The 26,227-nt window shown below is 46.4% G+C and overlaps 1 protein-coding gene across 1 annotated transcript; it reads right to left on the bottom strand.

The window, feature by feature from the left end:
• Positions 1-1,508: 1,508 nt before the first annotated feature.
• On the bottom strand, positions 1,509-24,629 carry Has3 (hyaluronan synthase 3). The gene is made up of 4 exons (XM_046434405.2): positions 10,633-24,629; positions 6,368-7,003; positions 3,276-3,377; positions 1,509-2,478 (listed from the first exon to the last, which is right to left on the bottom strand). The coding sequence occupies exons 2-4, from the start codon at positions 7,001-7,003 to the stop codon at positions 1,555-1,557; spliced, it is 1,662 nt and encodes a 553-aa protein (XP_046290361.1). The 5' UTR covers positions 10,633-24,629; the 3' UTR covers positions 1,509-1,554.
• Between the last annotated feature and the right edge of the window lie 1,598 nt (positions 24,630-26,227).

Here is a 26,227-nt window from a genome sequence, read left to right as displayed (position 1 = left end):
GCAAGTAGACAACTCTTAAGTCAAAGGCTTAGTCAATCCCAGGTACAAAACCAAAAGCTGAACACAGTCTATTGCAAATCACTAGAAAATTGCTTCCCCTCACTCCCAAAGGCAGAGAAATAAAACAGTCCTGGGGCTGTATGAGAGAAAGCAAGAACCTTGGTATATAGGACCCAATTCCATCTCCTAGTTTGCTTTCTGTTCCAAAGCAAGCAATTGCAGTAGTGACAGTCCATAAACTGGCTGTAAGATTTCCCCGGAGAAGCTGCTGAAGAAATGAACAGTCTCAAAGATGACCAGCTTGAATTCGAGGGTTAGGGTTCACTTTGACAACACTGAATAGCTTTCTGTTGGAGATGATTGTCGAGAACAGTAACTTGAAAGTCATCCATGCTCACAGGCTGTCAAGTAATTGATCCAGTTCCAAGATGGTAGCTAGTTTGATCAGAGGCTTCCGATATTCTTCCAGTATGTGCAGAAAGCAGTCATGCCTAATGCACAGGGTCCTATAAGAGCCCTAGGTGCCATCTTAAGAAACTTACCCATGATAATGAGGATGGAAGAGGTAACTCATTTCATACCCCCCAAAAAATGTGCCTTTGAAGAAAGTGAAGTAAGGAGGATGTAACATCTAGCCTTAGATTAGAGCTGAAACTGAGAGGAATTCAGGAGGGTACAGATTGAAATACCCAAAACCTCACTTCCTTTTGAACACATAGGGGTTTGATATTCCTGGTAGTTGGCTAAAACATTTTTATCTGCCCAGCAGAGATCATAGCAAGGTTAAAGTCCATCTAGAAGTCTAAGCAGTTTTCCATGTGGAATACCTTCAGCCCAAGGCTTCCATATAATCCCATGGTCTTTAGCACCAACACACTCTTTTCCTCCTGGCAACATTTTCTTTTTAATAATGCACTTTTAAAAGCAGTTCAGTGCTGGCTTGGCTCATCCATGGGATGTGGAGATGTGGAATGGTTTATATCTCATAAAGCACCATTCCTGGACCCTGTTTTCTGATGCCCAAAGATCAAGCTTCTGGGCCTTGAATATCAGGCACATTCTTACTGGTTGAGGGTTGGGGAAGGAGGGGACACTAACTTGCCTGCCCTGATCTCTCAGTGGAAGTTCTCCCACCACCTCTGGTAATATATTAAGAAGGACTAAGAGGATCCCATCCCATAGGCTGTTGTTCACTTACCCATCATAAGTTGCCACTGAATAGAACTTATTACTTGGTTTAGCACACTTCTGAATTCCCTGTGGATCCCAGGGGGAGAAAAAATAATTCCCAGAGGCTATTGCCTGTGTGCAGGAGGAAGCAGGTAGCCAGAAAACATGATTTCCCTTGAACCTGAAAAATCCGTGTCACCCTCCTCTGGGCAAAGCTGCCTAGGCCATATTATAGTCACCATTCTTTGCATTTCAGATTTGTCCTTCGAACCATTAAGAAGCTAAAACAGCACTCCCTCCTCCCTCCCACCCCATCTTTTCTCTTTCATTCCCCTACCCTCCCCGTACCCATTGCACTTTTCCCACTCTACTTGGGGGACTGTGTCACACCTCAGCAAAAGCCAAGCTATACTGCTCTGGCTTCTTCCCACATCGCCTGGCAATGATGGCCAGATAAAGCATTAGGAGGGCCACCCAGTAGCAGCCATACAGGATGGCCCCAGAGACAAGGAAGGCTAGCTCGGTCTCACTGAACAAGTCCTGGCAATAAGCTGTGTAGGCCAGCCCACCCAGAAGAACTGCTACCCAGATGGACACAGGGATGAGGCCAATGAAGTTCACTACAATGGTTTTTCTGCCAGAAGTGCCCCAGCCAGATTTGTTGATGGTAGCAATGGCAAAGATTTTGGCTGGCAGGAGGCTGGACATATAAAGAAGGGAGTAAAGAGACATGAAGATCATCTCTGCATTGCCCCGAAGGAAGCAGGCATAAGTAGCCTTGATAATTCCCACCAGCTGGACTGTCAGCAGGAAGAGAAGAATGTTCCAGATACGGCCACGGTAGAAAAGCTGTATTACTGTAGCAATGAGGAAGAAGGGAAAGAAACCTGTGACCACTGATTCGTAGGTCATCCAGAGGTGGTGCTTATGGAACCACAGAGAATTGTAGAGCCACTCCCGGAAATAAGACTTGCTCCAGCGGGTCTGCTGGTTGAGCCACCGGAGGTACTTGGTGGGGGTCTCTGTGAGGCACTTGGAGCGTGCTGTATACTTAGTCCGGTAGCCAAGACTCAGGACTCGGTTGGTAAGGTGCCGGTCATCCCCAAAGCTGCATTTGCTGCCTAGGAACTTCTGATGGTACCAGTCCTCCAGGAATTGCTGGAGAAGGCTATTGCGGTACATGCCCAATGGCCCACTGATACACTGCACACATCCAAAGTAGGACTGGCAGGCCCGCTCCACATTGAAGGCCATCCAGTACCGCACACTGCTTAGGAAGGAGATCCACGAGTCATATTTGTTGAGGATCTGTAAGGGAACAGATATGCTGGGCCTCCTCATCTAAGGACATGCGCCCCAGAGTAGTCATGTACCAGAGATCATGAAGCCTTCCTACCATGAGTTCTGTAGCCCATTGCTAAGATTTCTGGCCACCATTTCTAGTCCCATCAGACCTAAGAAACCCAAGGCTCAGAACAGCAACCATACTCATTGACTCTCCCCAGCAACAACTCCACCTTCCCACTGTGTCATCTGCATTGATTTTTCCAACTAAGCTGCTCTAGTAGTCTAAGCCACCTTCAGTGTCAGAAGAGATTATGTGGTGGTGACAGAAAAGGACTTGAGAAAGAAGCAAAACCCCACCCCAGCCACCTGTTCTGCGCCTTACATAGTTGAAAAACTTCTGGAAAGACATGATATGTTGCCTGCAGTATCCTCTAGAAGATGATCAGCCTTTGAAGCTTACCAGAGCTCTTCAACTTAAGTTCCTTAAAAGCAAGGGCTTCTGAGGTCCTAACTTGGGAGCTATTTGCTATCCCATCAGCCCAAAAGGAAATACCCTCTGGGATCTGTGACCTCAAAATCCTTCCTGCAGCATGGGCTCTCCATAATTTGGTAATTTCCCCTCTTTACATTGAAAAAGAGCAGGAAAGGAATTGGGTAGCAAGTTAGGTGAGCCCTTTGTTGCCAGTGAAAACTGCCAGAAGGGAACCTCCCCCCAGATACTAGCAAGTAAAAAATACCCATTTTCCAGGTATATCCTGTTGGATTAGGAAACAGAAAGAGTCTAGATTCCTACCCAGAAATTCCTGGTTACTTCTTACCTGGACATCTCCACCAACTCCCCCTACTTGGGGATCTTCCTCCAGGACTCGAAGCATCTCAATGGTACAGGCTGGGTCTAGCACAGTGTCAGAGTCACACACCTACAAGGGAGTACACAGACCATTTTGACTTCAGGCCTACACACATACCCTCCCACTTCCACAAGGCTGCTCACTGCCTGAGGGATATGACCCCCTTCCACATGATTTACTTCCAGCAGAAAGATCTAGACCATAAAAGGGGAGAGAAGAAAAACAAAGGAAATTAAGGAAAAGGTGAGTTTACATACCAGGCTTGATAGCCTCTGAGCTGAAGAGAGAAACCCACAGTAGACTGGTCTGGGAAGGGGAAAATGCTTACCACTGGGTAAGCTTTTACCCTTCCAGATCCAGAATCCACAGAACTGGTCTCAAAATATTTCTATGGGGTCCTTAGGCAGAAATGGGGAACAAGCCACTGAAGTCAGACAACAGGCACAGTGGGCTAGATCAGGGACAGCAGACATTCCTCAGAACACTGAGAAGTAGCTCCTATCAGAGGCTACTGCTGAAGTGATCTCATAGAGTAGTTGTTATCAGTGTCTTTATTTCAGCCTCTGGCTTCTTGGACAACCTAAAGCCCCAGGGGTGAGGATCGGTCCACCTACCCATAAGTCCCTCCATGAAACCACAAAATGGCCCCAGACATTCTGTGCTCCCTCATCACAAACTCCATTGGCCAAGGCTGATTGGGACACAGTATGACCAAAGAATGCTCTTTTGGGATTTACTCAGTGGTTGTGGAAGCCAACAATTGCTGCCTCGAATCAGGCCCTGGCTCTCCTTTTGTCAGAAGGCTCATGGCCCAGCAGGGTCCTACTATTAATTGAACTTAGGCTCTGAACACTTACCCTGATGGCTGACTTCTTATGTTTTCTAAAAAGACACTGAATTGGTACAAGAGGCTAGATAAATCATTAAGCAGGGGAATTGGTTTATGGACTCCTAATTGAGCTCTATGGTCACAGTTCTCAGAGTAGAATATCCACAAGTGAAACAACCCTATTCCACAGCCTAAAATCCTTTCATTGAAGATACTTATATATGTAAAGTCCTGGGTTCACTCCCCAGCACCAAAAAACTTAAAAAAGGTTCCCATCAGCCTTCAGGAAGACAGCTGCCTCTGACACCTCAAACTTTCCCAGTTTTCTCTTGTGTCAAAAGAGAAGGTGGCCACAGGCAAATAACAGTAGAAGCTAAGGAGGAACCAGGCACAGTCATCAGTGCCAGGCTAGGTTCCTCACATGTGCTCCTTCCCACCTCCTTATCAGACACATCCTTACATCCTGGTCCCCAGAAGGTCCCAGCTAGCCTTTGGCCAGAATCAGAGCCTCTCCAGCCTACAGGACAAGCTACCCAGTGCTGCTGGTCTCATTGCTACTTCCTGTCCTCACCCTAACCGATTCTCCATGCTGCTCCATCTCTTTCATACCAGGGAGGTGGTTTTAGCTTAGCAGGAAAGGAAGAATCCTGAGCCACCTGGCTTTCCCCACTGGCAGGGGCAAGGTTCTCTCCCACAGAGAGAAAGACACACACCCTCAATAGGACTGTTGGAGGGCAGGCTGAAATCCATCAAGCTTCCCTGGCTCTATCCCAGGGCTGCCTTAGGCAGTGGCCCCAGGGCCATAAAGAAAAAGGCATGTCTCAGGTATGGGCATGTTTGCAGATCCACCAGAGTGCACAGATGACTGGGAAAGGGAACCATGTGGCAGAGCAGCTTTGGGGTGGGGGGCAGGTCCTGTAATTCAAGGGAGTGAATGACAAAGCTACTAAGGTTTGAGCATATGTCAGGGCTCAGGGCTTTTTCTAAGCTTTTGGGTTCCCAGGAAGTTTTCACAAAAGTTCCCCAATCCTAGGTGAACTGCAGAATCAAACAGCATTCTAGGCTTACATCCCTCCCTTCATGGCTGGGAAGGTCCTTGGGTCTAGGAAGACGAAAAAGACAAAGGTATCAACTCACACAAGGACATACCCTTCAAAAAAATTGTGCCAAACAAATTGTGCACACTAGTTCTAGGTAGGTACATGAATAGAAAACGTAAATAGTATCAGAGACTTCACCATGCTGTCATCAAGACTGAACAGCACACAGATGGCTGCAAGAATAGCTACTATTTTATGCACTTATGAAACTATGGGCAAAACTCTACAGCAGATGCAGAGAAGGGCAGAGACAGGCACAGGTAGTGTGAATGCTATGAAAACTTCTGGACCAGAACATGGGGTTCTGGGATTTCAGTTTCTGCATGGGACTGAATATATGAGTTTTAATCTTCTCAATTCTCTCTAGGTTGTGTTATTTGAAAATTGAAGCTCTGTCAACCTCGTCAACCTAATAAAATTTCCAGGCTAGTGTCAGAGACACACTTTGACCAGAAGCTGGGCAGGGTCTGCTCAGGGTTCCAGCCCTGTTAATGGTGCTAAGAAATGAAGTGCTAGATGTCTCACACCCTGAGTCCCTTCACTCCTGCCTCACAGACATGGATTTGACAGTAGGAAGAGTGGGACTTTGGACCCATAACAAACCAGATTTTTTTTTTTTTTTTTGCTCTTCTCACCCCTATATTGCCAGTGGCCAAAGAGAGAGTATTGCCGAGGACTGAGAGCAGACCTGAGATAGCTGCCTGACTCTGCACCTTACTAGCAGTGTAACATTAATTAAGTTACTTTCTATGCTTCTGTTTCACCTTCTATGAACAGAGTTAATAATAGTACTAATCACTAGGAGTATTATGAGGATTAAAATAGCTGATGTGTCTAAAGTGCCCACAGCAGTGCCCACTGTAAGGTAAATTCTGTTGTAACAGTTTTCTGCTCTTATTATTGGAATATCAACTCAAATATCTGACCAAAGTCAAGGAGAGGCAGAACCAAGCTTCTAATCCAGTCCTGTCTGACCCCAGGAGAGCTTCAGAACCTTTATGCCCTGTTCAGTTCAAAGGAGGGATATGCACACACATTGGACCTAAATTAGATCTAAAACTCCGAAAGGAGAGCATGCCCCATTGGCTCAATATGTGTCCATCAACACAGTCCTAAGGAGTCACCCTTACCTGGATATAGTCCACGGAGTCACCAAGGGCCTTAAAGGCTGTGTACATGACCTCACGCTTGCCTCCCCACTTCTGCATGATGCATGAGAAGGTGCTGGCCCGTACCACTGCCCGCACTCGCTCCATGCCCTCCTGCAGGCTGGCCTCAGTCTCGCCCTCACCCGCCTCATGGAAGTTGCTGCGCCATACAAAGAAGCCGGCTTGTTCAGTGCCACCCAGCACCTCATGGAAGATATCCAGCATGTAAGCATCCTCCTGGCGATTGCCATCCACCACCATGACTACCTTGAGGTCAGGAAAGGCAATACGCTGGGCTGAACGCAGGCACTTGCGCAAGTAGTCAGGGTCCTCCTGGTAGGCTGCAATGCAGAGCGCCACTGAACGCCGCTGCTGGCAGGACAACTTTATTGGCCGCCCTGCCCTGCGCATGCGCCGATGCTCCAGGAAGGCGAACAGGCTCTGGATGAGCAGGTGCAGGCCCAGGATGGCGCCGTACAGGCCAAAGGACAGGTAGTGCTTTTCTGTGTGGATGAATTGGTAGCCTGTCACATAGGCTGCCAGGATGCCACCCAGCACCGCCAGGGCAAACAGGCTGGTGCCCACCACGCGTAGGGCTGTCGTCAGCTGCACCGGCATCTGGCAGAAGGTAGGAGATATAGGGTCAGGCAGGACAGTATTTCTAAACAATAGGAGGGTAGGCATTCTCGGAGTCTGGCTCCAAACAAGGGAAATGGGCTGCTAATAAAACCATAATTACCACTTACTGAGCATGGCTAAGACCCAGAAGCTAGACTAGTAGGTTCAAATCCCAGCTCTGCTATCTATGTAACCTCTGAGTTATTTCATTGATGAAGTGTGGGCTGCAGTACTAATCTCATAGGATCTTCAAGGGGTGAATGGGTGACATGTGTAAAGAAAGCAGACAAACCAGTTGGGCATGGTGGCCAAGCTTGTAATCCTAGCAGCTCTTGAGGCTGAGGCAGGAGGATTGTGAGTTCAAAGCCAGCCTCAGCAGCTTTGTGAGGTCCTAAGCAACTTAGCGAGAGTTTGTCTCAAAATCAAATATTAGAAAGGGCTGTGGGGGCTGGGGATGTGGCTCAAGTGGTAGTGCGCTTGCCTGGCATGCGTGTGGCCCGGGTTCGATCCTCAGCACCACATACAAAACAAAGATGTTGTGTCCGCTGATAACTAAAAAATTTTAAAAAATATATTTAAAAAAAATAAAATAAAATAAAAAGTGCCTCCCCACTTCTGCATCATGCAGAAGTGGATGTGGCTCAGTGCCCCTGGGTTCAACTCCTGGTTACCACACCACCACCAAAAAGCAGACAAACCAAAGGCCAGCATTTTGTGACACCCCACAGATGGCAGAATGGGATCTGCTTGATCCAAAGTCGTCTTTTTTTATAATTTTTTTTAGTTGTAGATGGATACAATATCTTTATTTTATTTATTTATTTTTAAGTGGTGCTGAGGATTGAACCGAGTGCCTCACATTTGCTAGACAAGTGCTCTACCACTGAGCCACACCCCCAGCCTCCAAAGTCTTAATAGGTAAGCTTAAGTAGAGTGAGCCTGAGGCATTCCTGAGCATAAGGGAACAGCTCTGCAGACAGCGTGGTAGAGTAGTGGAAGAGTGGCAGCCAGTGGCTTATGAGCTACAACCCCTGGAGAGGGTGAGTGACTGCATTCTAGGAGACTGTTCATTGGTAAAGCACAGCACAATGCCCTTGAAGAAAGTGGGGGAGGAAAAGATGAGGTGAAACTGCAGGAAACAAAAAGAGGTGGGGGGTGGATGCAAACAGCTTCCCTTTCTCATGGCAAAATCAGTAAGAGAAACTTCCCAGTGTTCTGCTCTCTCACCTTTTTCTCATTTACTTGAGAGGCAGGAAAGAAAGGGAAAGCCGCAGGGAAAGCAAACAAGGGAAAGAAGAGGAAATGAGAGCTGGGGTGTGGGCAGCCCTCCTGGAAGCCCAGCACTGAGGAGCGCCAGAGGGAACAGCAGCCACCACTGCAGCAGCCTGAGAGAGGTGGCTGCTGGAGAGCCCCATCCGCTTGGTCCTAGTGCCCTGGTGGAATCTCCTTGTTCGTCCCTCAGCCTGGCCACTTCTGGAGATGATGCCAGGATGCTGAGTTTCTATTTGCAGCCAAATCAGGGCTCCTAGCATCTATCCTGTGGTAACTTGGCTTGAGACAAGCTCTACTACCTCGTGGCTGCCTGAGCTGTGCCTAGGTTCTCTAAGACTTGATCTCCCCCCACCCTCAATAGGGTTTCTAATGGTTTCTTGCTTCATAAGTCTCAGGAAAATAATTTCCCTGAAAATGGAAACATGTCAGCCCTACAGTGCTGCCCAGTGGTAAGGCTGATTGTGGCTTCCTCTGGAGCCCAGTGGGGGACAGCAGCATGAAGAAGAGGTGGGAAGGACAGGCTGACAAGGACTGCTTCCTGCCCTCCATTCTGACCTAGGCCTTCTCCCCATGTCCTCTTCTTACCACCTGCCCCTTCTAGAGAATCCATTTCCACCCTGGGAATCCAGACAATGATCTCACTTTCAAGCTTGTTCCAACTCTAGGACTCGCTGAAACGGAGCCCTCCATCCCAACACAAAAACACCTTCCTGCCAGGGGACACACCTTACATAGGAGGAGTGAGCAAGCAGTCACGGCCTAAATCAGCCAGAGACTCAGACACTAGCAGCCTTCCAGCATCTTGGATCAAAAAGCTGTTGGCAGACTCGCCTCTCCGGGAAGCTCGGCCTCTCTGCCCCGCCAGGCCGGCGGTGTGCTTCCTCTGCAGGACTCCTAGTCCTCCCAGTCCTCCTTTCCTGCACACGCCCGAGGCCCAGAGCCCCCTGGGCCCCCTGGGCCCCCACCCATCACCCAGGGGCGACCCCACCCCCCCGTGTCCCCTTCTGGAGCTTACAAGATGAGGGGGCGCTGCGGGCCTCACGGCCAGTCTGAGCTCTGGGAAGGGGCAGGAGGTGCCGGGCCCAACCCAGCAACCTGCCAGGCCCTGGCGCCCCGCCTCGGCGCAGTGACTGAGGCTATGCCTACCAGGTCAATGCGGCCGCGAAGGCACTCGCCAAGCTTCATCACCCGGCTGGGCTTCGCGTACTGGCGAAAGCGGCGCCGGCCACACCCACGTGCTGGTTTCCCACGACCCAGCCGGGAAGGAACGGAAAACCCAAGGAATCACAATCGGACTAGACCTGCTCATCTTCCCGGGGCTCCAGCTACCTTGGCAAAAGTGTGTCTGCAGACAAAGGCGGCATCCCCGGTGTCGCCAGTCCCTTATTTCCCCGGGCAGGACCCCTCCCCCACAGGAATTAGAGGCACTACCTCTGTACCCTCCTCTCGGAGGACCCAAGAAGGTCCTACTGCCGTATTCCCTATGTGCAATCAGGCTCTGGTGCGGTCTCTGGTTGAGGTCCCCTGCCCCTGCAGTCACCCCAAGCCGGCGAAGGCGAAGTGATCCTACAGCCTGGATCGCCAACCTCCACCCCACCCCCATACCCTTCGCTCAGAAAGGGTTCACGGGAGCCAGTCCCAAACTGGCTAACGCGCACTCAGTTTCAAGGGCACAAGGTTGGGGCTTTCCCCAAAACCGGTCCCGCCGACTACTGAAGGAAAACCCTCCAGCCAAAGGCACTCGCTTCCCTACCTCTCTACCCCCCAAAAAAACTTTGAGGGACTGCCTGGTCTGCAGCGTCTCTCCCGCTGACAGGTGCGCCCTGCTGCGGGGCCCTCATGCAGCGGAATGGAAACTTGTGCGCGAGATGGGGGCTCCTTGCCTTGCGCCTGGGCGCCCTCAGGTCCCTCTGAGCCGGCAAAGGAAAGGAAGCTCAGTCTGGCGGACGTGCAGCCGTGGCCCGGCTGACCCGCAGGAACCAGAGCTCTGGGAATTGGTGTCCCCACAGGTGTGAAGACCCTGGAGGGCGTGGATGGGGGAGGGGTACTCCAACCAGCCTCGTGCCCCGCACGGTCGTCCGCCTCCTAATTCATTCACAAACCAGGAGCCGCAAGGGAAGAAGGGAGGAGCGGCTGGAGGAGGAGAAGCTGGAGGAAGAAAGGGAGGAGGGGTCAGTGGGGAAGTGGCTGCAGGAATCGCCGCCGAGAAGCCTGGAGCTGCCACGGCCCCAGCTGGCCACCCAGCTGTGGACACCGTCCCCTGGGGCTCGGCAGAAGGGATCCCCAGAGCCCGGTTCCCAGGGCCCGCAGCGCAGCCCCGCGCGGCCCGCCCTCCGAGGTGGCCGGCCCGCGCTCACCGTGCCGCCGGATGCCCGCGCTCTGGTGCTCAGCAGGCCCGCGGCGGCTCCATGCCCCTCCTCCGGCTCCTATCGTCGCCGCGCCTCCCTCCACGGTGCGCCGCTGCCGCCGCCGCGCGCTCGGACTGACGAGTGCCGGCCCTGCCAAGCCGCCTTAAGTACCGAGCTCGTCCTCGCCGAGAGAGGCGCCCTCCTCCGGCCCTGGGGCCGCGAAAGTTGACAAGAGTAGGAGGGTTCCCCGAGGGCACCCCGTTCCCGGCTGGGTCGAATGGAATCCACAGGCCTGCGTTTGGCGGCTTGTGGGGTCCAGCGTGGACATACAGCCTCAGCGCGCTCTTGGAAACTGGTTTCCTCAATGTGGCGGAAGGCAGAGCTGCTCCGCTATTGCCTCGGGGCCAGATGCCCAGGGGAGGAGGTCATTGTGCCCAATTTTGAACCTGAAGCGTCGCTAACTTTCGAGATAACCCATAGGTTCCTCCAGAATTCTTACTCTCCGTCCCCGCCTCCAAGCCCCTCTTTCTAGGTCTTGAAAACCTACTCACTCTTCAAAGCTGGGGAGCAGAACGAATCACCCCTACCCCGGACTTCTACACGCCAAGGGGCTGTTCGTTAAAATCAAAGCAGCGGAACCTTCCTGATGGAAGAGAATAGTTATCAAATATAAAAAGGTTGGTCAAAGAAGGCGTTAACTATTGTGACCAGCTTAGCTTTGAATCCCACAGTGGGGCGCTGATGACATTAAGGCTGTTTGTAAAAGCTGCAAATGGTTTAGCAGGAAGCTTGCAGGTTCCGGTGTCTTAAAGCCAAAACAATTCCTCCTACCCTTTTTTACACCTTTATTTCAGACATTCATGACCTCCTAAATTCCAAATTGACCTCAATGCCAGCTGGGGCTAGACTTGAGATGAAAGGGAGGGGATAGGGGAAAGGAGGGCATTAGCTGAGGAAAGAAATTTAGAACCAGCTGAAGACCCTGAGCTTTTACATCTCAGAAAAACTTGAAGGACATAAAAACAATGCACTTGCATATCCTCCAAACACAACTGCGATAATTTCCATCACTTTCCTAACTACAAAAACTTTATAGCAACATGAGCTACAGTTTATAAGCTGCTCCTCCCAGAAGTCTTAGTGCAGGGACTTGTCTGTTCACCCTCACTCTGGGCTATAGAGCTGAGCATCACAGGCAAAGCCCCCAGGACCTTGACCCACTCCCATTCTGCAGTAGGAAATCAAACCATTTCACACTGCTTGGGAAATGATCACTAAAAAGTTATTTATGGGTTAAGCAGGTACATTAAAAAAAACTACCCTATATACATCTATAACTACACAATAGGTGGGATTCTTCATCATGTACAAACAGGAAAATGAGAAATTATACTCCGTTTATGTAATGATGTATCATAGTGCATTCTACTGTCATGTATAACTAATTAAAACAAATTTAATTCTAGGCACAGTGGTGCACACCTGTAATTCCAGCAGCTCTGGGGGCTGAGGCAGGAGGATCATGAGTTCAAAGCCAGCCTCAGCAAAAATTCCATATCCCACCACTTACAAATGTGAATTCAGATGTTGTTCAATTGGCTTTTTACACTGGTTCCAGAGGCCAAGCCTCCCTACTTGACTCAACAGAAGATTCATACTGTACTTGCATAGTCGTTTAACTAAATTGCTGAAGGCCTGCTCTGAGCAGAGAAGGGTGCTTCGGTACCCAGAGTTCTCAGGCTAGTTCCTGCCACCCAGAAGGTTATTCATCTTGAAGACAAATAAAGTTGAAAACAGAAAAACAGTCACTATACAAGGTCTAAATATTGGTAAGAGGATCCAACTGGAAGAAGTTGAGAATTTCAGGTAAGAAATCTCTGTGAGATGCAATGGGCTGGGCAGAGTTCTGTGAAAAACTGGGGAAGCTGTTAAGGACATTCTTGAACTGGGAACACTTGTAGTCCCAGCTACTCAAGAGGCTGAGGCAAGAAGGAGGATTGCAAGTGTGAGGCCAGTTTAGGTAATTTAGCAAGACACTGTCTCAAAATTTAAAAATAAATAAAAAACACTGGTAATGTAGCTCACTAGGAGAGTGCCGGAGTTCAATCCCTAGTACCAAAACAAACAAACAAACAAACATTCTAGATAGGAAGACTAGTTTATATACAAGAATAGATACAGGAATGGGCAAGGTGCATTTTTGTTTGTTTTTGGTACTGGGCATTGAACCGAGGGGCACTTTATCACCAAGCTACATTCCAGCCCCTTTTTTTTTTTTGAGACAAGGTCTTGCTAAGTTGCTCATGGGTCTCACACTAATTTGCTGAGGCTGGCCTCAAATTTGTGATCCTCCTGCCTCAGCCAACTGAATCACTGGGATTACAGGTGTGCACCACCACACCCAGCTGGCAAGGTGTATTTGAAGGACAGCAGAGCCTGGATGAAACAAGAAATTTAAACCAAAGACTTCCAACTGTGGCAAATAATGACTTCTTGCTGCTCTGAGGAAGAGGATACTAGGACAGATTGTGGGCACAGTGACCAAACAAGGAGTTTGGATTTTATTGGGTAGGTTATGACTGAGCAAAGTAATGATAGGTCACAAGTGCTGTATGGGGCAGGCTGGGCCAATAATATTTTGGGGTGAGGACTAGATACATAGGAAATTAAGAGGCAGATAAGCCAACCAAAGCTGAGAAAGGGCTTTGATGACACTTGTGGATGCTGCCTTCAGTAGGTGATGATGAGGGCTGGCTGTGTCGACCACTGTGTGTGTACAATGAAAGGTATGCAGAAGTAGAATCAAGAGGAAAGTTTATGCAGCGTGGAGAGCTGAAGGGGACTTTCTCAAAGCTGTGGAGGGTATGAGATAACTGCAGCTCTACAAACAAATATTTCACCTTTCAACTAATTTTCAAATCCAAACTCACGACTCAAATACCTTGCACTAGGAGTCGGCCATTCCATCTCTTTGTGTCACATAGGGGCTTGAATTTTGTAACATTGCCAGTAACCAGATACTCCCTCAAGCCTACAGTTCCACTCTGCTGGCCTCCTAGTAAGGGACTTGAGGGAGGGAGGGAGGGAGGAGGGATTGTGGTTCCTTGGACTCCTCTCACCCTCTGACCTCAAGCTTCAGTGCTCCTCCCTGGCATTCAGCCCACAATTTCTAGCAAAGCAAAACTGAATGAGAGCTAGCAGCCAAGCCACCCAGGCTTCCACAATCCCTCCAGGTTTCATCCTGATCACCATAAAAACCTTTTAAAGCTAATGAAGATAGGTTTAAAAATGGCTTCCAAAGTGACATGAGTAACTAGGGAGGCTAAGGCAGGAGGATCCTTTGAGCCCAGGAGTTCAGAGCCAGCTTGGGCAATATAGAGAGAGCCTGATTAAAAAAAAAACACACACACACACACAAAAAAAAATCCCACATACATAACATGGTTTCCATATAGTAGCAGTTTATGTTCCCTCCACTGACTAAGGGCTTTCTCTGCAACAGTAGTTAATACATAATTCAAAGTGGAAAGATTGTGTCTTGACTACAGCAAAGCAGCTTTGACGAACAAAGTTTTACTTTCAATACTTTCTCCTTTTACTGACAAGTACTCTGCAATCTGTACCCATTTCTAGGTGCTCTGTTTGAAGAAGCAATCTTGAGGACTTATCTGTACTACAGTTATAGTGGTTAGATTTTAACTTCAGCTCCTCTGTCCTTTGATGAGAGAATCTTTATCATTTCAAATCAAGGGGAGGTGGAAGTGGAGTGGTCAGCCCCTACTAAGGGGCCAGGCTCTTTAATCTGCCCTGAAGGTCAAGACTAGAAGGCACACCAGATTGATAACCAAATATCAAACCAGACCTGGGGCTGGGAATGGTGGTACACCCCTGTAATTCCAGCAATTCCAGAGGCTGAGGTAAGAGGAGCGCAAGTTTGAGGCCAGCCTCAGCAATTTAGCAAGGCCCTAAGCAACTTAGATCTGTCTCAAAATAAAAAGGGCTGGGGATGTAGCTCCAAACAAAAAACAAACTTAGGGTGCTCTTCTTGGAATTCTAAACAGGAAAAACTCTCAGCCATCTTCCCCTTCTCTTCTTCCCTAGGTAAATGTGGAAAAAAAAAATCCAGAAGGCAATTGTCAACCACAATGTACCTTCCTGATGAAATACTTTGGAGTTACTAGAAATTATGCTCATGAAGAAAATATAAGAATATGCCAAAACACTTATGATGTATAGCTAAGTAATATACAGGATGCAAAATTGTTGATATGAATGAACAAAATTGTTGTATATTAACAGTTGTATATACATTTCTGTTGTTTTCTTTAAAATCCTGTGAATTAGAACTGAAAACAGAACTCAGTGGTAGAGCACTTTCCTAGTGTGCATGAGGGTCCTGGGTTTGATCCCCAGTATTGAAAAAAAAAATCTCATGAATTAAAAGGCAGAAGAGAAGTTCTCCCCAAATATTAAGGTTTAGGCCTGGTGCAATGGTGTATATCTGTCATCTCAGCAACTCCAGAGGCTAAAGGAGGAGGATTGCAAGTTCAAGTCCAGTCTTGGCGATTTATGAATACCCTGTCTCAAAATAAAGTTTTGTTTTTTAAGGCTGGAATACAGCTAGATGGTAGGGCACTTGCCTAGAATGTTCAAGGCCCTAGGTTCAATCTCAGTGTTCCCCCACCCACATACACACATACAAAAGATCAGGCTTAATATTATATTATTAAGTTGTTGGGAAATTTTTTTTCTTTTTGGTATGGAGAATTGAACCCCAGGGCGCTTTACCACTGAGTTACAACTCCAGTCCTTTTTATTTTTTATTTTGAGACAGGGCCTCAATCATTGCTAAGGCTGACCTCAAACTTGTGACCTAGCCCCAGTCTCCCAAGTCACTGGGATTACAGGTGTGTACCACCATACCTGGCATATTATTAGGTTTGATAGTATATTAAGATCTGGTAGCTGGACAATTGTTTTTTTTTTTTTTTTTTTTTTAGCTTTTTTCTTGTATTCTCTGAATTTTCCATTACTAAGCATATTTTTGTAATAATAATGTATTTTAAATGGTCCAAATCTGAGTTTACAAAATTTCCTTCCAAGCTGGGGTTGGGTGGGATGCAACCTACATGACATATGGTTTTGTGTGAAAAATGTTGGCAACCTCAAACTGTGACAAAAGCAGTGAATGAAGTTGGGAGGATCAGGATATGAGATGGTGGTTGTCTTCATTGATATCCCTCACACTGATCTTTTAAGAGAATTTAGTAGGGGAAAGGGCACACACAGAGCTCTGCCAGCTCCTTCAGCACCTTTGGATGGATTATAAAAAGGCACATGGCTTGGCTGGCATACCCCTGCTGCCTGCAGCCCCCCCACTGCCCTCCTCATTCAGGACCACCATGATCCTTGATAAGGGAGAAGGGGCATGTTAAATAGAGGACTGATGAATACTCTAAAAGGATAATTTCCCTAAAGAAAGTATTTCCAAGAATGATGATGTCAGAGGTAGTGGCCTCCAGCCCAAGGAAGTCCCAAAGAACCTCTTTCCTCTGGGTGTTGTAAACCTACCCCATGCAAGTACCCACATGCCTTTCCACACCCACACAAGCACATAATTCACTATGATGACAAGTACACATATGCACACTCAGTTACCCAAGTGCACACACATTTCCCCCAGACCTTGGAGGAACACAATTCTAATCTACAGCCCAAGTTTCCAGATCAGTAGAAGAGGAACAAATCTCTTAAACTAATGTTCCAATTTCATTTGCCTCCTGTTATAAAAGACATCAGTCATAAATTTTTTGGTATTAGAAATTGAACCCAGTTGCACTTTAACACTGAGTTACATCCCCAGCCCTTTTTATTTTTTATTTTGAGGTAAAGTCTTGCTAAGTTGTTTAGGGCCTTAATACATTGCTGAGACTGGCTTTGAACTTTTGATCCTCCTGTCTGAGCAACCCAAGTTGATGGGATTATAGGCCTGTACCACCACACCAGCTCATATCAACCACAGTTTTTGTTTGTTTGGTTTTTGGTACTGGGGATTGAACCCAGTGGTGCTCAACCACGGAGCCATATCCCCAGCCCTTTTTATTTTTTATTTTGAGACAAGATCTCGATAAATTGATTAGGGTCTTGCTAAATTGCTGAAGCTGGCTTTGAACTTGTAATCCTCCTGCCTCAGCCTCCCAAGCTGCTGGGTATGCACCACCATGCTGCACCCCAACCACAGTTCTTAAATGTGCTGGTACTTTTGCTTTCTGTCTTCTTCTTTTTTCTTTTTTGGTTCCAAGGATTGAACCAAGGAACAATTAACAACTTAACAACTGAGGCACTGTATTGGATCCCCAGCACCACACAAAAAAACTAAACAAACAAAATAAAGGTATTGTGTCCATCTACAACTTAAAAAGGAGTGGGGCTGGGATTGTGGCTCAGTGGTAGAGCTTTTGCCTAGCATGCATGAGGTACTAGGTTTGATACCCAGCACCACAAAAAAACTAAATAAACAACTTAACAACTGAGCTATATCCCCAGACCTTCAGAACTTTTAATTTTAAAGCAAATGTTTTTCTGGTACCAGGGTTTGAACCCCAGGGGTACTTAACCACTGAGCCACATCCCCAGCCCTTTTTAATATTTTATTTAGAGGCAGGTTCTTGCTGAGTTGCTTAAGGCCTCACTAAGTTGCTGAGGCTAGCTTTGAACTTGCAATTCTTCTGCTTCTGTCTCCCAAATTGCAGGGATTACAGGCTTGTGCCACAGTACACAGCTCTGTTTTCTTTCTTGATTAAAGACATCATTAATCACTAAGCTGGACTCTCCTTAAAAGCATTTTTTTTTTCAGTGCTAGGACTAGACCTGGGCATGGAACATGCTAGGAAAGTGGTCCTACTTCTGAACTAAAGCCCCAGACCCATATAAACATCAAAGAAGAACTAAGGATAGGGACAGACTCCATTGGCTTATGTGTGTTGTAAACCTACCCCATGCAAGTACCCACGTGCCTTTCCACACCCACACAAGCACATAATTCACTATGATGACAAGTACACATATGCACACTCAGTTACCCAAGTGCAGAGAGGACCCTCACCCCAACATGTGTTCTATTTTTAGCAGATTTGGGGGAGCTAGGATAACACACATAAGCCAATGCAGTGATTCTCAGTCTAGCTAATGGTGGCATTAGACTTTTAAAACCTGGGAAGCTTTTTAAAAAACATCAAATGCAGGTGGGGTTGTAGCTCAGCAGTAGAGCGTTCACCTAGCATGTGCGAGGCATTGGGTTCAATCCTTAGCACCACATGTAAATAAATAAAAAGATATTGTGTTCAACTACAACTAAAAAGTAAATATTAAAACAAAAAACAAAAACCACACAAACCACCAAATGCCTAGAACCCCTCTCATATCAATTTGCTTGGAATTGCTGGGGGTGGGCCCCAGGCTTGAATATTTTACATTTCCCCAGGCAATTCTATTATGCATCCAGTGTTAAGAACACATCCCCAGGGTTTTCCTTATCTGAGATTTGCAAGTACATTTCTGGCACAGACAGGCCAGCAGAGAGCCAGCTAGTCAGGTGGTGAGACCTAGAGCGTGGAAGAAGAGTTTTTACCTATTTTTCTCTGGCACTGCTGCTCCTAGTGTAGGCACCTGTTTGAATTAACTGACTTTAAGAATATTTAACACTGGAGGCTGGGGTTGTAGCTCAGTGGTGGAGCACTCACCTAGCCCGTGCAGGGTGCTGGGTTCTATCCTCAGCACCACATAAAAATAAATAAAAATATTGTGTCTAACTATAATTAAAAAAAAAAAAAAGTTCATACTGTAGCCAAGCTCAGTGACACATGCCTGTAATCCCAGCAGTTTGGGAGGCTGAGACAGGAGGATTGCCAGTTCAAAGCCAGCCTCAGCAAAAGCGAGGTGCTAAGCAACTCAATGAGACCCTGTCTCTAAATAAAATACAAAATAGGGCTGGGGATGTGGCTCAGTGGTTGAGTATCCCTGGGTTCAATGCCCCATACCGCCCCTCCACCACAAAAAAATAATTTAACGCTGAACAAATGAGCTATCAAGCCAGAAGAAAGAAAGTAAAAAGAGAATGGATGTGGATTTGAACTGGAAATTAGGAATGAAAGCCAGGGAGAAACACAGAGGAGAGCAGGACCAGATGGGCAAGGCCAGTCCCCAGCTCAACAACCTTTTCACTGGCAAAGGTGTGTCTACTGTCTTCTAGGAGAACCAGTGGGTGTGAGTGTGTGAGTGTGTGTGTGTGTCCCTGCCAGCCCTTGGCAAGGGGAGGACAGTTGCCAAAACACCTTGGATTAGCTTTTGTCATCTAAATCGCAAACTTCTATACTTTGGTGATCATTCCACCACCCAAAATGGGGAAAGTCTCTAGAGGCTCATAGGGGACCTGAGCAGCTTTATTCTGGGGAACAGAATCCCTGAGAAGGGCTGGGGATGTGGCTCAAGCGGTAGCGTGCTCGCCTGGCATGCATGCGGCCCGGGTTCGATCCTCAGCATCACATACAAACAAAGATGTTGTGTCTGCCGAGAACTAAAAAATAAATAAATAAAAAAGAATCCCTGAGAAGACTTTCCTGTGACCTATATGACTGATGCTAGAGCCTCGTTTTTTGAAATCTCTGAATAGTACCCTTCTGTGGGTTCACCCCACCCAGCTCCTGAAAAAATCGCCATTCCCTCTCCTAGTGAAGAAGCCTACTTTCAGTCTGGCTTTGCTCTAGGATTCATACAGTAGCCATGCGTTTTGAAGTTTTGAAAGTGGTATGTGGTCAAATAAAGGTTGGGTGGGGGGTTTGTTCTAGAGACTACGGAAGTACAGAGTAGGTGGCTTTGTTCTTCTTAGCACTGGGTGCTACCTGTGCTGCACTGTTCCAAGCTGGCTCCAGCTCTTATGGCAGACAGTGAAGATGAAATCTTACATCATTTAACAAACCTCTTAGAGGCCCAGCTGCTTTCCTAGTCTTCCATGGAGAAGTACTCCTATGCTTCATGGCTGCTCTGCAAACTTCCCTCTTCTGAAATAACTCCCACCAGCCCCCACAGTAGCTCAGGATCCAGCAGAGTGATTCATATCATGATCTAGAGAATGAAGGAAGAAGTTTCTCTACTCGGCTGAACTCATGCCTCACCTTTTTGGATCTTACTTTTCCCTTCTCCAAAAGGAGGGTCATTCATCTAGCATATTTTTTTTTGCTCTAAAGAAATTGTATGAGAAGGGAGATATTAATGTATATATGATTTGAACCTATTTCAGTGGATAACAGTTAAAAATGATGCATTGTGAGGCTGTGAATTTAGCTCTGTGGTGGAGGACTTGCCTAGCACGTGCAAGACCCTGGGTTGGATGCTTAGCACCAAAAGAAAAAAAAAAAAAAGGAGAAAAATAAAAAGTAAAGAAAAATAATTCATTGTAATTCTGAAAATAAAATCTGAGAACTAAAGATGAAAGGGCTAAAACAACGACCTTCAGAAAGGACTTTTCTGGGCTTCTGTTGGAGGTCATGGGGAAACTTGCAACATTCTCTAAGTTGCACACTTGAGAGAGACATGGCTCTCTGCCTCTCCTGTTTTCAGGAAGTCCGTTTTAGATCTCTGTCATTTTGACCACCCCATGGAAGAAGAAAAAAGTCACCAAAGTAAAGGAGCAGGTGGTCTGGAGAACTATAATAAACCTGGTTTCTGGCTTCTGGGCAAACTATAAGGTCAAACACAATATGTATTTGACTCAGTGTCTGATGTAAGAACACTATTTTTTTTAAAGATGGACACAATGTTTTTATTTATTTTTATGTGGCGCTGAGGATTGAACCCAGTGCTTCACATGTGCGAGGCAAGCACTCTACCACTGAGCTATAACCCCAGCCTCTAAGAACACTATTTTGAGGGAATTGAGGGTTAACATACCTTGACATAGGTGGTCCATGTAAACAAGCAGATTACTGCTTTCTTTATTCTCACTTCCACTAAGAACAGATGTTTGCAATTTGGAAACAGAGTATCTATTGGGTAGTAGCAAAGCCCAGTGGTTAAAAGCACAGCTTTTGGAGTCAGACTGCTTGGGTCCAAGTACTAGTTCGGCTACTTCTTACTAGCTATGTAACCCAGGACAAGTAATTAGATCTTTGCGTGCCTCAGTTTTCCCATCTGTGAAACCATAATACCCATCTTGAAGGCCCATCCATGAGGATTAAGAGGGCTAATATGTGTTGAGTGCACTGAAGTGCATACTAAGTTCTCTACAGGGGTAACTACAATCAGGATTACTACATACAAGGATGAGGAGCCACAACCACTGTTCTTCCTGGGGTTTAAAAGATAAATACAATACTCTGAGGGGCCATCAGACCTTATGTCCTTGAAAATTTAGGAAATATGGTCACTCTGCTGGAACACTCCAAACCCCACCAAAAGGCATATCCTACACACTCACAACAGAGTATTAGTTCTGGTAAAAAGCCCTTTTTAATAGACCTATGGAGTTTTAGGATTTCTCCCTGGGTGCGTACTTGTAAGCCAAAGCTGGGACAGACTGCTGCTGATAAATGTACTTGTAAAACATGCTAGTGTGCCCATGTTGGTGGTTTGGGTACACAGAACACTCCAGTTTCTGGAAATTTCCTGATTCTGAATTATTTGGAGAATGTGTCAGTACTTTGTTTTGGAGACTGAGCTCACATTTCAGTGTGTGTGTGTGTGTGTGTGTGTGTGTGTGTGTTACCCAACTAGGGTTTGAACCCAGGGCCTAACACATGCTAGGCACACACTCTATCACTGAGCTACATCCCCAGTGCATTTTGTGGGTATTAAAGCAATGTCAGCTGAGGCTGGGGGGGGGGGAATGTAGATCAGCACAGACATTTTGGGGGATGTTTTGGTACTAATATTTAAAATGTTCAGGCCTGTTTGATCCAGCTTTCCAACCTCCTGGGCCTTATTGCATTGAAACACTTACCTATGCAAAATTATGTTCGAGAATCATTGGAAATTAGAAACAACTGACCATCCATAGACAAATAATTAACCAAGTTGCAGTTCACCCAAACAATGGAAGACATGCCACCACTGCAAAAGAAGGGATCTGTAAGTACTGAGGAGTATTTCCAAGATAGATGACTAAAATATATATACATATATTTACACATATACATATAAATGTCATTATTTATAATGGCAAAATATGGTAACTAATAAAGATCTGCAGGGATCATGCCACCAGTCTGTTAGTGATAATCCTGGGGTAAGAGTGGAGATGAAATTGAGGGAACTTCTTTTTTTTTTTTTTTGATACTATGAAATGAACCCAGGGATGCTTTGCCATTGAGCTACATTCTCAGATGTTTTTATTTTTTATTTTGCGGCAGGGTCTGCTTAAGTTGCTTAAGGTCTCACCTTAAGCAACTTAAGTTGCTGAGGCTGGTCTTGAACTTGAGATCCTCCTGCATCAACCTCCCGAGTTACTGGAATTACAGGCATGCATTACCTTGCCTGGCTAAGACTCAGGCAACTTGGTGCCAAATCCCACCAAAAGGGGAAAACAATAATTTGCTTCTCTGTTCAACAAGATGGTTGTGAGCATCAGATAAGCTCTGGATAGGAAATGAATTTCCAAACTAAAGGAAACACAGACTAACTGATATTGCTACTTTGTATTCAAGGGGGGCCATGGAGGTTCACCAGGAGAAGGAGCACAAAAGCTGAGGCCTCAGGCAGCACAAACCTACTAAGTCACTATTGAAGAACTATGGGAGAGACAGGGATGATCTTTCCAATACCAAGTGAGCAAAGCCCCTCCCAGGGCCTGTATGAGGGTCTGCATTCCCTCTTCCCTTGCCAGCACATGTGCGCAGTACAGCCCTGAGCTGACCAGCAAAGAGGCAGCAGCGATTACTGTAAGAACCCCAAATTCCCAACCCCCAAGTGGAGATTCAATTCCAAGCAGAGTGGCGCATGAAGCCAGCGGTGCTCTGTATTTCAGGCAGCAGCTGCATGTGACTGCAGCAGGACAGAGGCTGCAGACCTGCTGTTGGAGAAGCTCTTGGAGGTTAAGGTTTTTGTTGGCGGGAGGGAGCTAGAGTTACAGATTTGGGAAGGAGACCATGGTCAGGGAAGAATGGCCAGCTTTCACAGCCCACCCTGGCACTCAGCTGCTGTTTCTTATTCTCCCCAGCTGAGAGTTTGGATTTCTGTAAAAATCCAAACTGCAGAAGCCTACCTGGTTTTGTACAGGTCAGATGGATCATTCCCAACTTATTCCTATGAATTGATCAACTCTCCCAGGTGGCAGCCATCCTTCACTGCGGCAAACTGCTAGAGAGTCACAAGCAGGTGGCAGGCGATGCTTCATACAGTCACCCTCTCAGACAGAGAACGGGACGGGTGGGTGGACCAAGAGTAGATCCACACACTTGCTTTCCTCTTTCTTTTTGCTGCCAAAGAAGAGGAACTGGGACAACACAGAGCAACTGAAGCCAAGCTGGGGCTGTAGGGGGGTGAGGAGGGATGGGGCTGGCTGCTTTTGATTGAAGGGAAGAAAAGAGTGGCTATGTGTAGTAATATGTATTTTCTATTTAAAAAATTTTTTTGTAGTTGTAGATGGACAGAATGCCTTTTTTTATTTGTTTATTTTTATGTGGTGCTGAGGATCGAATCCAGTGCCTCATGCATGCTAGGCAAGCGCTCTACTGCTGAGCTACAGCCCCAGCCCCAGCCTTGTAGTTTCTATTTTTTTTTTTATAGCAATTATAACCTTGGCTTGAAAGCACTTTCCAAAAACAAGCTGAAGGGACTTCAGGTAGAAAAGTTCTGCACCTGTCCCCTTGCTCAGAGTCATCACCTTCCTTACCTCCTTGCCCCTTCTGCTCTCCTCACCTTGAGTTGAGGCTCTTCCCCCAACCCTCACCTCTGGGCCCTTTACCTGGAATTCCTGTCCCCAGCTGTCTCTGGGGGTGCTTCTTCCCACCTTTACTCACTTATCAACTTCTCATCAAGGCCATCTGAGGATGACTTCCTATGATCTCAGCTCCCCTCTTCTCTGACTCCCTGCTTCCCATCTGCCTTCTTGAGGGCAGATGGCCTTACTGTATAGCATCTCTCACACCATTCAACCTTCTAATCATTTCACTGATCCTATTTGTTGTCTATCTCCTTCCACTGCAGTAACTGCAAGCTTCCTGAGGGTAAGGATTTGTCTGTTTTGGTCACTGCTGTGCTCTTGGTGTGTGGTGCAGCATCCGGCACATAATAGATAATCAACAGGTTGCTGTTGTTGTGATTTGCTTCCCCCGGCCCTAGTCCTTGGCACCTTGGCTTTATATGTGGATGGGTGAGCAGAGCCATAGTAAAGTAAAGGAATAAGAGAGAGATTAACATATGCAGCAGAGGAAAGACAGGAGGATATCAGGAAATGTGGAAAACTGTGTGGAGGTATGATAAGGAGCAAAGCAAGACTGCTGATTAAATAACTAAGGACTCGTAGAAGGGCAAATTTATTCCAAGAAGAAAGAAAAACAACGCAGAGAAGGGAAGATTTCTAGAATGTTCAGAAAGGCTAACCTGAACAAGCAGGCAATTCCTGGGCAGAAGCCTGGGGCTTGGCTAAGGCACTGCTTTAGGCCCATGCATGTCTCTTGTCACAGTGCATTCAGTTGTAGGTCAAGGGTATGGACAGGGGGTGAGGAATGAGGAGGAAGAGACCAGGAAGGGAAAGACGGGATAGGAAGAGAGACAGGTCAAGCAAAAGACCAAGTGGGTGCTACAGGGAGTGCAAGTGTCTAGCCACTGGATAAGGGAGGGGATGAAGGTGATGTCCAGGAGAAACTCAATGGTAGATGTGGAGAGAGGGCACCAGGAAGAAAGCAGCTTCTGAGGGAGAAGAGATGAGGGGAAGCAGGTGGAAAGACACGCCTCACAGGCTCCACTGTGCAGGGAAATTTCTTGCCATGTGTCCTGGGCCCTTGCAGTTCTATGCCTTTTAAAATTCATTTGTGTTTTCATTATCCTATTGTGTTCTTTCCCAAGGACTTCTCCCCTCTCTCTCTCTCTCTCTCTCTCTCTCTCTCTCTCACACACACACACACAAATTTGAAAGAATTGTTTAAAAACTTGGAAAATTTTAATAATTCAGTCATGTTTAGAAGGGTTTCACTAAGGAATCTTCTCAAATTTGGTAACAAAGTTAGAAAGTCACTCTCTTAAATTAATCAAAATCAATAAAGAACTGATGCTTTTAGCCTCTTGCCAAATAGTTCAAATTAAGAGACATTTTGTAAATAGAAACACAGGGACTAGGATGCTCTGAGAGGCTCTCAAGGTTTTTAGATTAGAGAATTTCTCAGTGTAATCAAAGTGATCAATTAGGGTATATCCTCAGAACTAGAATGAATTTGATGCATATAAATTATTAAGTTTGATCAATCACTGAGAATATGCATCTGGTTGTCTAAAGTGAGTTTTGTGGACGCTAAAGAAGTCTAAAAACCAAGCATTCTTAGGTGCATCTGGTTGGTCTAAAGGAGATCCTTCCCTGATGTGAAAACTACAATCCTGATCTTCAAGACATTCTTGATTTGGAGAATAGAAACTAATGCCACTCCACTAGCTAAATAGAAATATTCTTTAAATATTCCTAACTACCTGTTCTAATTCTTTGTTCACTAAGCTCACCGTGACCCATAACTGTATATAAGTTGGCCTCTTGAAAGAGTTGCTTACCAAGAAGGTTCTAAGCTAAGATCCTGGTGTGTAATCTGGCCAGAGAAAGAAATATCCTGTTGTTAACTGGCAAATGGGCAAGTTTATACATAAATCCTTTAGTCACTTGAGTTTTCAGAAATGGTATTTTGGTTTCCCTGGGTCTGGATACCCCAGAAGGCAGGGATAAAGTCCTGTGATAAAATTCCACTCCTACCCCTACAGAGCAGAGGACTGATTAAGGAACTCTGCATTAGCCTTGTCAAAGTGTGGACAATGGGGAGGGCTTATCTCAAGTGGCCAGGCAGTTTCTCCTTTTTGTCATCTCTTTTAACTTTAATTAAAATGCAGTGGCCAAAATGTATAAATAAATAGAGACCACAGTGCTACATCTGAAATCATTTCAATAAACCTGGCATCAGGCCACCAGTGTGTAACCCACTTGCCACTTGCATTTCACATCACTTCATTGTTTAAACACTCAAGCTTCCAAAGGAGCAGAGGATTGAATGCAGGACACCAGCTCTCTGAGATGCCATGGCCCCTTCCCCCTGATAATCAGGGCAACTCCTTGCAAACAGCAGCAGAGGGAATGAGAGGAAATGGCGCCAGTGGACAAACAGGGCTTACTCTTCTTCTCTGGAAGATTCAACCATTCAATCAGCGAATTTTCTTTCTGAGAAGCAAAGCCTGCTCAACTTTACAACTTTCCATCTCAATATCAGAAGACCATATTTAGACCTGTTGTTCCCAGCCAAGATAATTTCATTCCATTTTGCGTGTTTTAGACACTACTTCCTTTCCCTGGCTCCCAAGTCATCTCTTACTCAGATGCTTTTTTAGGAGCAAAACAATTAGCTCTGCATGCTCC

The sequence above is a fragment of the Marmota monax genome, unplaced genomic scaffold (genome assembly GCF_021218885.2).
Source record: "Marmota monax isolate L192 unplaced genomic scaffold, Marmota_monax_Labrador192_F-V1.1 WCK01_AAM20220418_F8-fsc00024, whole genome shotgun sequence".
NCBI classification, from domain to species: domain Eukaryota; kingdom Metazoa; phylum Chordata; class Mammalia; order Rodentia; family Sciuridae; genus Marmota; species Marmota monax.
This window is presented reverse-complemented; position numbering and strand designations above follow the sequence as displayed.

Coding starts and splice junctions, on each gene's coding strand:
- Has3 (XM_046434405.2), bottom strand. CDS start 7,003: ATGCCGGTGCAGCTGACGACAGCCCTACGCGTGGTGGGCACCAGCCTG. Junction 3,378..6,367: donor ACTCCGTGGACTATATCCAG/GTAAGGGTGACT, acceptor ACTCCCTTGTAG/GTGTGTGACTCTGACACTGT. Junction 2,479..3,275: donor GAGTTGGTGGAGATGTCCAG/GTAAGAAGTAAC, acceptor GTTCCCTTACAG/ATCCTCAACAAATATGACTC.